This window comes from Salmo salar, unplaced genomic scaffold (assembly GCF_965601325.2).
Source record: "Salmo salar unplaced genomic scaffold, fSalSal1 ptg000171l, whole genome shotgun sequence".
NCBI classification, from domain to species: domain Eukaryota; kingdom Metazoa; phylum Chordata; class Actinopteri; order Salmoniformes; family Salmonidae; genus Salmo; species Salmo salar.
In genome coordinates this window covers 147,747-159,070 of record NW_027675324.1, presented here as the reverse complement: position 1 = coordinate 159,070, position 11,324 = coordinate 147,747, and the positions used below count along the sequence as shown (strand labels likewise).

Below are 11,324 nucleotides of genomic sequence, written 5' to 3'. Positions count from 1 at the left end.
GCATTGAAGCTCGTCTAGAGGTTAGTTAACACAGTGTCCAAAGAAGGGCCAGAAGTATACAGAATAACACCAATAACAGAGGGGGTCTGATCTTTGTGCCTCTGTAAATTTCTCATTCATCATCATTAATGATTAATTCCTGATTATTCATAATCATGGTAGCATCCACATGAATGTAGAAGTGTTCAGAAACATGTTCTATTCTTACTGACAATACAAGTGAAGTGACTCCAAAATGACAGGACATTATTCACCATTCAGTTTCTATTAGGAAAAACATCATCCAAAACACAACCAAGACAAACTGCAAATGAATTCAACAGGTTTGTAGAATCACAATTGATGTAATCACTGCAGGCATGGATCATGGGACTAAATACTAAACTTATGAAAACTTTAATACAATATAAGTGAATTTGTCCGAATATGTACAACTTTTTCAAATGGGAGAACTAAATACATAAAGTGCTTTCCTTTCTTAACAGTAACACAGCTATGTATGAAAATACCCTAAAATAAAAGGTGACATTCTGTACTGTCACCTAATATGAAACATTCTATCTCAAATCCAAAATGCTGGATCATAGCACCACATTTAAAACTGTAAGCTTCACTGTCCAAACACATATGGTGTGGACTATGTGTGCCTGGTAAACACATGTGGATCTGGTGAACAGTTATCACTTGTTGACCAACTACAGGAATACTGACCTCAGCGTCTCCAGTTTACAGTGTGGATCCTCCAGTCCAGCAGAGAGCAGCTTCACTCCTGAATCCTTCAGGTCATTGTTACTCAGGTCCAGCTCTCTCAGGTGTGAGGGGTTTGACTTCAGAGCTGAGACCAGAGAAGCACAGCCTTTCTTTGTGACTCCACAGCCTGACAGCCTGCAACGAGATCATCATGACTTCACAAACACACTGGTAATTTAACACCAGTAGTGTAGAAGGACAAGGGTAGATGCATTTGGTTCATATTCCCAAACAACACATAGATTCATCTTCCATCAATGCATTTATTCAATATGTTTTTCAATATACATATTATAATACATATTTTTCTCCAAACATAATATTTCTTCCTGATGAATACTTCTTATATGTCATTTTATTTACTCACAGAGCAGCTCTGGAGGCTTTGACCACTGGCAGCAGCCTCAGAAGAGTTTCCTCTGATCTGGAGAATTTCTTCAGGTCAAACACATCCAGCTCCTTTTCTGAAGTCAGCAATACAAAGGCCAGAGCTGACCACTGTGCAGGTGACAGGTTGGGTTCTGAGAGACTTCCTGATCTCAGGTAGCTTTGGATCTCCTCCACTAGAGAATGGTCATTCAGTTCATTCAGACAGTGGAACAGATTGATGCTCCTCTCTGGAGAAGGATTCTCCCTGATCTTCTTCTTGATGTACTTGACTGTTTCTTCATGGCTCTGTGAGCTGCTTCTTGTCTTTGTCAGTAGACCTCGTAAGTGCTTCTGATTGGATTCCAGTGAGAGGCCCAGAAGGAAGCGGAGGAACAGGTCCAGGTTTCCTGTCTCACTTTGTAAGGCTTTATCCAGGGCACTCTTGTAGACAGTAACTTCAGTAACTTCAGGCTTGTCTCTGAACAGCGAGAAAACGTATCTGAACATTGATTGAGGTTCATCCATTAGATTCTCATTGTTGTTGATGAATGAGAGGAACACATATACAGCAGCCAGAAACTCCTGAATGCTCAGATGAACAAAGCAGTACACCTTGTTCTGGTACAGCCCACATTCCTCTTTAAAGAGCTGTGTGCACAATCCTGAGTACACTGAGGCTTCATTGACATCAATGCCAGCCTCTTTCAGGTCTTTTTCATAGAAAATCAGATTGCCCTTCACTAGCTGTTGAAAAGCCAGTTTTCCCAGTGACAGAATGCTCTCTTTATTCCAGTGTGGACCTGTCTCTTCTTTCCCAAGATACTTTTCATTCTTCTGTTTGGTATGAAACACCACAAGGTGTGTGTACATCTCAGTCAGAGTCTTGGGCATCTCTTCTCTCTTATGTTCCAGCATGTGTTCGAGGACTGTTGCAGAAATCCAACAGAAGACTGGAATGTGGCACATGATGTGGAGGCTCCTTGATGTCTTTATGTGTGAGATGATTCTGCTGGCCAGGTCCTCATCACTGAATCTCTTCCTGAAGTACTCCTCCTTCTGTGGGTCATTGAACCCTCGTACCTCTGTCACCTGGTCAACACACCCTGAAGGGATCTTATTGGCTGCTGCAGGTCGGGTCGTTATCCAGAGGAGAGCAGAGGGAAGCAGATTTCCCTTGATGAGATTTGTCAGCAGAACATCCACTGAGGTTGACTCTGTGACGTCACAACAGATCTTGTTCTTCTGGAAGTCTAGGGGCAGTCGGCACTCATCCAGACCATCAAAGATGAACAGAACTTTGTACTTGTTGTAGATGGAGATTCCTGATTGTTTGGTTTCCATTGAGAAGTGATTGAGAAGTTCAATCAAAGTGTGTTCATCTCCTTTCATCAAATTTAGCTCTCGAAAAGGGAATGAAAATATAAATTGGACATCCTGATTTGCTTTTCCTTCAGCCCAGTCCAGAATGAACTTCTGCACAGAGACTGTTTTTCCAATGCCAGCGACTCCCTTTGTCAGCACAGTTCTGATGAGTTTGTCTTGTCCAGTTAAGGGTTTGAAGATGTCGTTACATTTGATTGCAGTCTCTGGTCTTGCTTGTTTCCTGGTTGTTGTCTCAATCTGTCTCAGCTCATGTTCATTATTGACCTGTCCTGTTCCTCCCTCTGTGATGTAGAGCTCTGTGTAGATCTTATTGAGAAGTGTTGGGTTTCCTTGTTTAGCGATCCCCTCAAATACACATTGAAACTTCTTCTTTAGATTAGATTTGAGTTCACGTTGGCAAATCACAGCAAGCTCATCTGAATAAAGAAATACCACAGAGGATATTAATATTACATCTGTTTTCATGCCTACAGTATTGTAGGACTGTTATAAAGTTTAAATTATAATAATTTCTTCTCTTAACTGATTGTATAAATGTTTCCATTATGTTATTATTGGTATTATTGATGATATTATTAGTGTTGTCCCTCCCTCCTCTCTGTTGTCCCTCCCTCCTCTCCTCTCTCTCTTTCCCTCTCTAATTGTCTCTCTGTCCTCTCTCTCTCTAAATTAATCACCACAACACATCCCTGCTGCTACTTGATGAGGTCACAAGGTGTTGCGTTAAGGCTGCTACAATATCATTGTGTTTCACAGCTACTTTAGCTACAGATTTTAAATGTTATAAAACATCATTCAACATGAGGCAGACAGATCTTACATTTCTCCAGTGTGTCAGCAAGCTCCTTCTGGTTCATTTTCCTCAGGACGTGCAGTGTGATCTTCAGAGCCCCCTCTCTGGCACTGCTCTCCTGCTTCTCATCTTCAGCATCCACCACTTCCTTATCCTGCTTCTGACTCTCAAAGCCTTCTGGGAGTTCTGGACTAAGAATCCTCTTGAACATCTTCAGCTCGTTCTTCACAAATGTCATCATTTTCTCTTCAAGCATCTGAAATAAATAAAGTAAATAAGTTAAGCAAGAGAAGAAATGCTTTCTCATTAACACAATAATGAATGATTGACAGAACAACTTTACTTGAGGTAAACAAAAACAAATGTTCATAACAGGATCACATACACTGAATATAGAGTCCAGGTCTGTTTGATGACTCTGGGAAGACTGACCACTGAGAATCTCTGACTCTGATCTCTCCTGTTGGTTTCTGTGGACAAAACATGAGATTACATCTCCTCATCCAGGGAGTACACACACACACACACACACACACACACACACACACACACACACACACACACACACACACACACACACAAACAGGGAGGGAATGTTGTGTTTGTTTAATATTGTTTAAGGACTATGAAAATTGAAAAAATAAATGTGAAAATGTGAGAGGAGAAATGACTAGAGACAGTGTTGTTTAACTCACTGACCATGACCCATGAGTTCTTCTTACCTTTGTTCAGTAGAAAAGTCTCCCTCTCTAAACTTCATAGGAGGTTCCATAGACTGGTCACTCTTCATGGACACACAGCTGGGTACAGGGGAGGCTGTTCTCTCCGGCTTGATTGGTCTTCAACACAACAGAGACAAACATTACATCTCTCATCTACTCTGATCTCAGATGGGGAACATAAGAAGAGCTCCAACATGCAACATATCACTTTACAGAAATGTTCGGAAATTTGCCTTTATGGTTTAAAGAAATTATGGAAGAGATTGGTGTGTTATTTCACTATCTAATCATGGCATGGCGTTGTTCAGTGACAGACATGTATTTGTTTAAAATCTATCACTTGATGGTTTCATTTCAGAGAGAGAAATAATGTTTTTTTGCTAAATGCTATATATCTGCCTCACTCTCAGAGAAATCAGTAGTACTGCTAGGTTTAACACAGTAATAATATATATCTGCCTCACTCTCAGAGAAATCAGTAGTACTGCTAGGTTTAACACAGTAATAATATATATCTGCCTCACTCTCAGAGAAATCAGTAGTACTGCTAGGTTTAACACAGTAATAATATATATCTGTCTCACTCTCAGAGAAATCAGTAGTACTGCTAGGTTTAACACAGTAATAATATATATCTGCCTCTCAGAGAAATCAGTAGTACTGCTAGGTTTAACACAGTAATAATATATAACTGCCTCTCAGTGAAATCAGTAGTACTGCTAGGTTTAACACAGTAATAATATATATCTGCCTCTCAGAGAAATCAGTAGTACTGCTAGGTTTAACACAGTAATAATATATATCTGCCTCTCAGTGAAATCAGTAGTACTGCTAGGTTTAATACAGTAATAATATATATCTGCCTCTCAGAGAAATCAGTAGTACTGATAGGTTTAACACAGTAATAAAATATATCTGCCTCTCAGAGAAATCAGTAGTAGTGCTAGGTTTAATACAGTAATAATATATATCTGCCTCTCAGAGAAATCAGTAGTACTGCTAGGTTTAATACAGTAATAATATATATTTGCCTCTCAGAGAAATCAGTAGTACTGCTAGGTTTAATACAGTAATAATATATATCTGCATCACTCTCAGAGAAATCAGTAGTACTGCTAGGTTTAACACAGTAATAATATATATCTGTCTCACTCTCAGAGATCAGGCTATATGGAGTACCAGTACTGAGTCAATGTGCAGGGGTACCAGGTAGTTGAGGTAATAATGAGACTATAAGGAGTACCAGTACTGAGTCAATGTGCAGGGGTACCAGGTAGTTGAGGTAATAATGAGACTATAAGGAGTACCAGTACTGAATCAATGTGCAGGGGTACCAGGTGGTTGAGGTAATAATGAGACTATAAGGATTACCAGTACTGAGTCAATGTGTAGGGGTACCAGGTAGTTGAGGTAATAATGAGACTATAAGGAGTACCAGTACTGAGTCAATGTGCAGGGGTACCAGGTAGTTGAGGTAATAATGAGGCTATAAGGAGTACCAGTACTGAGTCAATGTGCAGGGGTACCAGGTAGTTGAGGTAATAATGAGGCTATAAGGAGTACCAGTACTGAGTCAATGTGCAGGGGTACCAGGTAGTTGAGGTAATAATGAGACTATAAGGAGTACCAGTACTGAGTCAATGTGCAGGGGTACCAGGTATTTGAGGTAATAATGAGACTATAAGGAGTACCAGTACTGAGTCAATGTGCAGGGGTACCAGGTAGTTTAGGTAATAATGAGGCTACAAGGAGTACCAGTACTGAGTCAATGTGCAGGGGTACCAGGTAGTTGAGGTAATAATGAGACTATAAGGAGTACCAGTACTGAATCAATGTGCAGGGGTACCAGGTAGTTGAGGTAATAATGAGACTATAAGGATTACCAGTACTGAGTCAATGTGCAGGGGTACCAGGTAGTTGAGGTAATAATGAGACTATAAGGAGTACCAGTACTGAGTCAATGTGCAGGGGTACCAGGTAGTTGAGGTAATAATGAGACTATAAGGAGTACCAGTACTGAGTCAATGTGCAGGGGTACCAGGTAGTTGAGGTAATAATGAGGCTATAAGGAGTACCAGTACTGAGTCAATGTGCAGGGGTACCAGGTAGTTGAGGTAATAATGAGGCTATAAGGAGTACCAGTACTGAGTCAATGTGCAGGGGTACCAGGTAGTTGAGGTAATAATGAGACTATAAGGAGTACCAGTACTGAGTCAATGTGCAGGGGTACCAGGTAGTTTAGGTAATAATGAGGCTACAAGGAGTACCAGTACTGAGTCAATGTGCAGGGGTACCAGGTAGTTGAGATAATAATGAGACTATAAGGAGTACCAGTACTGAGTCAATGTGCAGGGGTACCAGGTAGTTGAGGTAATAATGAGACTATAAGGAGTACCAGTACTGAGTCAATATGCAGGGGTACCAGGTAGTTGAGGTAATAATGAGACTATAAGGAGTACCAGTACTGAATCAATGTGCAGGGGTACCAGGTAGTTGAGGTAATAATGAGACTATAAGGATTACCAGTACTGAGTCAATGTGCAGGGGTACCAGGTAGTTGAGGTAATAATGAGACTATAAGGAGTACCAGTACTGAGTCAATGTGCAGGGGTACCAGGTAGTTGAGGTAATAATGAGGCTATAAGGAGTACCAGTACTGAGTCAATGTGCAGGGGTACCAGGTAGTTGAGGTAATAATGAGACTATAAGGATTACCAGTACTGAGTCAATGTGCAGGGGTACGAGTTAGTTGAGGTAATAATGAGACTATAAGGAGTACCAGTACTGAGTCAATGTGCAGGGGTACCAGGTAGTTGAGGTAATATGTACATGTCGGTAGGGGTAAAAGTGACTAGGCAATCAGGATAGAGATTATATCTCTTCATCCAGGGAGTGCACACACACACACACACACACACACACACACACACACACACACACACACACAAACAGGGAGGGAATGTTGTGTTTGTTTAATATTGTTTAAGGACTATGAAAATTGAAAAAATAAATGGGAAAATGGGAGAGTAGAAATGACTAGAGAGAGTGTTGTTTAACTCACTGACCATGACCCATGAGTTCTTCTTACCTTTGTTCAGTAGAAAAGTCTCCCCCTCTAAACTTCATAGGAGGTTCCATAGACCAGTCACTCTTCATGGACACACAGCTGGGAACAGGGGAGGCTGGTCTCTCCTGCTTGATTGGACTTCAACACAACAGAGACAAACATTACATCTCTCATCTACTCTGATCTCAGATGGGAAACATAAGAAGAGTTCCAAAACGCAACATATCACTTTACAGAAATGAGCTTTTATTGTTTAAAGAAATTATGTATTAATTATTACATCTCTCACAGACAAGGATTTGTTTAAAATCTATCACTTGATGGTTTCATTTCAGAGAGACAAAAATCATGTTTTTTTTGCAAAATGCTATATATCTCCCTCACTCTCAAATGTGACCGACCGGCTCAATTTGGTAATTAACTAAATAACTACATATATAGTGATTTTGGTTTATGTCAGTTTAATTGTTTGTTATGGTATAAGTTGTTATTTTATGATTGTAAGTGATAAAATTAACTAGTAATTCTCAGTAATTACTACTTTAGTAAGGAATAACACATTTTTTCAGCACTACTGCAGTTGCTAAATAATTCCAATAGATGGGAACATAAGACCACAATGACATTTCAGAATATTAGTTTACTTTTCTCCCTGGATAAACCACCACTCCCCACACTTCCTGCAGAACCCCTGCAGAACCTCCGCAGACCCTGGATTGAGAACCCCTGATTTAGCAGATGCTCTTATCCAGAGAGATTTACAGTAAGTGCATTCACCTTAAGATAGCTATTTATTTAGGAAATAAACTTAATAAATTATTCATAAAATTGTTATCTCACCTCTTAGCTTTGGTGTCATGTCCCCCAGAGAGATTCATTTTAGAGGCAGGGCCCCCCTCCTCTCTCTCCCCAGAGAGACTCATTTTAGAGCACTGACCCCTGTAAACAGAGATCCAGCATGTTGATTGTGGTTAACACAGTGACAACTAAACAGAGAACCAGCATGTTGGTTAACACAGTGACAACTAAACAGAGATCCAGCATGTTGGTTGTGGTTAACACAGTGACAACTAAACAGAGATCCAGCATGTTGGTTGTGGTTAACACAGTGACAACTAAACAGAGATCCAGCATGTTGGTTGTGGTTAACACAGTGACAACTAATTATTGAATGTCAATTGTTCTCTTATATTCATTATCTCTTAGAAATAAAACATTTACTAACATACATAGAAACAGTCAGGTGATTTAATTAATAGATAATAATAGATAATAACTAATAATAATAATAATGTCTCACTTTCTCTTTTAATAATTTCTCTCATTCTAGTGTGTTGCTTTGTTTAACAGATATGATATTATTATGCTGTTACTGAATTCAGTTCATAATAACAATGTTAAGAAAAGTATGTTCAGTGGTTTCATACCAGATTACACAGGAAAGAGGAGCTCATTGTAAGTTTGAAAACAAATTTTACGATATTTTGAAAGACGATTTACAACTTATACATAAGAAAATATACAAATTGTAAAATAACCACAATATACGAATATATGAACAATATGTTATTGAATTTGACTTGCCTACGCCCAGTTAGCGCCATTTTGTATGATTGAACTGTCACATAACTGTCCCAGGTGAAATGGACTGTTAGATCTGAGTGTTTTACTGTCATTCAGTATAATAAAATAACACCATACATTTAATTTCTCTACACACTTTACAATAATCACTGGGAAGATTCTTACCTTGTAGCCTGAATTCACAACCAGAACATGTCAAGTCATTGAGATATTTTCCGTTGTGCTGAGAGAGCAGCTTCCTGATAACAAGTGGCTCTGTATCTATGTTCTAGGTACAGTTGATCTTTGGATGCAATAATATCTGGTCAAAGTCTAGTGACACAACACCATAGTATATCATAAACATAACAGCAGTTGGTCAGAAAAGGCCATGACATACTATAAAACAGGGTTCATCAACAACACCATAGTATATCATAAACATAACAGCAGTTGGCCAGAAAAGGCCATGACATACTATAACATGTAGGATCATTATGATGGATCCAGTTTCAATATATCTCTAACTTTGAAGTATACAATGGGATCCCAATTTATTGACAACCTTGATAAATATTTCCATAAATGACTGTATAAAACAAATAATTAAAATACTGAGGTAAATTGTATGCTCAAACAAAATGGGGAAATTAAATGATTTTATACGAATACAAATGCTCAGAGAAAGACAATTTGTTGGTAGAGCATGGTGTTTGCAACGCCAGGGTTGTGGGTTCGATTCCCACGGGGGGCCTGCACAGAAGAAAAAAAAATGTATGAAATGTATGCATTCACTACTGTACGTCGCTCTGGATAAGAGTGTCTGCTAAATGACAAAAAATGTAAAAATGTTTAACTTGTTGGGGATAGGGGCAGTATTTGCACGGCTGGATAAAAAAACGTACCCGATTTAATCTGGTTACTACTCCTGCCCAGTAACTAGAATATGTATATACTTATTGGCTTTGGATAGAAAACACCCTAAAGTTTCTAAAACTGTTTGAATGGTGTCTGTGAGTATAACAGAACTCCTATGGCAGGCAAAAACCTGAGAAGATTCTCACCAGGAAGTGGCCTGTCTGACAAGGTGTTGTTGTTCTTGCCTCGTTTATTGAAGAGTCAGGATCTTAGCTGTAACGTGACACTTCCTACGGCTCCAATAGGCTCTCAGAGCCCGGGAAAAAGCTGAACGATGTCGAGGCAGCCCCAGGCTGAAACACATTATCGCCTTTGCCAAGTGGCCGATCAGAGGACAAAGGAATTAGGCGCGTGCCCGACTCGACCCAGTGATTTATTTTCTTTCGGCTGTTTACCTAATTGCAGATTCCCGGTCGTAATATTATCGCTTTTTTACGAGAAAAATTGCATAAAAATTGATTTTAAACAGCGGTTGACATGCTTCGAAGTATGGTAATGAAATATTTAGAAATCTTTTGTCACGAAATGCGCCGTGCGCACGACCCTTATTTACCATTCGGATAGTGTCTAGAACGCACGAACAAAACGCCGCTGTTGGAACATAACTATGGATTATTTTGGACCAAACCAACATTTGTTATTGAAGTAGAAGTCCTGGGAGTGCATTCTGACGAAGAACAGGAAAGGTAATCAAAACTTTTCTAATAGTAAATCTGACTTTGGTGAGTGCTAAACTTGGTGGCTGTCTAAATAGCTAGCCCTGTGATGCCGGGCTATCTACTTAGAATATTGCAAAATGTGCTTTCACCCGAAAAGCTATTTTAAAATCGGACATATCGAGTGCATAGAGGAGCTCTGTATCTATAATTCTTAAAATAATTGTTATGCTTTTTGTGAACATTTATCGTGAGTAATTTATATGAACTTGATGGTTCACAAAAAACATAACAATTATTTTAAGAATTATAGGTTAACTTACACAGCGACTCAACTTTCATAGAAGTTGTTCAGGAAACCTAAACCCGATGCTAAACCTTAAAACTTACTTCATATATGATGCAGGAGCCAAGCCTGAAAAGAGCTGGTGGAGCTGTGGAAATATTCTCTCTTCTTCTTCTGTATCTCGCAACCAACATTAATATTCTCTTTTCCTCGTCCTCGATTTGAACGTAAAAATAAATGCTTCTTTCAACAAAAGGTGAAATGACATGTCAATCAGCATCAAACTGCCAGTAGCGAATGACATTTTGGGGAGGCACTGGACACCCCTGACATCTGAATGCCACCTCGGACACCCCTCAAACTCCGCCCCTGTTGTAATACGGCCTGGATTCGAACCAGGGTGTCTGTACTGATCCTCTAGCACTGAGATGCAGTGCCTTAGACCAGTGAGCCACTCAGGAGCCCTAGAGATGTAAATAAATGGTGTTTCTTTAAAAAGATGGACCTGGCTGACATGGACGGTTTCCTCACCTTATTCTCCTTGTGGTTATCCATGGTTGTTGGTTATTTACCGGGTAACAACAAGTGAAAACGAAACAAGGACTGAAGCACTCCTTATTTTACTCAATTAGCGACTGAATGAAATGATGTTTCTTTGAAAAGATGGGCGTCTGATATGAAACATACATACCAGGGTAAAGGATCCACAGACACAATCTGATATGAAACATACATACAAGGGTAAAGGATCCACAGACACAGAGGCTGATATGAAACATACATACAAGGGGAAAGGATCCACAGACACAGAGGCTGA

At 39.5% G+C, this 11,324-nt stretch overlaps 2 protein-coding genes across 2 annotated transcripts; both read right to left on the bottom strand.

Annotated features, from left to right (window-relative positions):
• Window positions 1-246: 246 nt before the first annotated feature.
• LOC145867046 (NLR family CARD domain-containing protein 3-like) lies at window positions 247-2,943 on the bottom strand. The gene is made up of 2 exons (XM_082971094.1): window positions 1,118-2,943; window positions 247-885 (listed from the first exon to the last, which is right to left on the bottom strand). Exons 1-2 carry the CDS (start codon window positions 2,506-2,508, stop codon window positions 696-698), a joined length of 1,581 nt encoding a protein of 526 aa, XP_082827220.1. The 5' UTR covers window positions 2,509-2,943; the 3' UTR covers window positions 247-695.
• Window positions 2,944-3,293: 350 nt separating this feature from the next.
• LOC123739195 (uncharacterized) lies at window positions 3,294-9,015 on the bottom strand. Its single transcript, XM_082971089.1, has 5 exons — window positions 8,834-9,015; window positions 7,925-8,023; window positions 7,106-7,222; window positions 4,018-4,134; window positions 3,294-3,765 (listed from the first exon to the last, which is right to left on the bottom strand). The coding sequence occupies exons 2-5, from the start codon at window positions 8,005-8,007 to the stop codon at window positions 3,294-3,296; spliced, it is 789 nt and encodes a 262-aa protein (XP_082827215.1). The 5' UTR covers window positions 8,008-8,023; window positions 8,834-9,015.
• Between the last annotated feature and the right edge of the window lie 2,309 nt (window positions 9,016-11,324).

Excerpts from the sequence above, each read along its gene's own strand:
- LOC145867046 (XM_082971094.1), bottom strand. The coding sequence starts at position 2,508 with ATGAAAGGAGATGAACACACTTTGATTGAACTTCTCAATCACTTCTCA. Across the intron at positions 886-1,117 it reads AAAGCCTCCAGAGCTGCTCT|GCTGTCAGGCTGTGGAGTCA; the intron begins GTGAGTAAATAA and ends ATCTCGTTGCAG.
- LOC123739195 (XM_082971089.1), bottom strand. The coding sequence starts at position 8,007 with ATGAGTCTCTCTGGGGAGAGAGAGGAGGGGGGCCCTGCCTCTAAAATG. Across the intron at positions 4,135-7,105 it reads GACTTTTCTACTGAACAAAG|ACCAATCAAGCCGGAGAGAA; the intron begins GTAAGAAGAACT and ends GTTGTGTTGAAG. Across the intron at positions 3,766-4,017 it reads GACTTTTCTACTGAACAAAG|AAACCAACAGGAGAGATCAG; the intron begins GTAAGAAGAACT and ends TTTTGTCCACAG.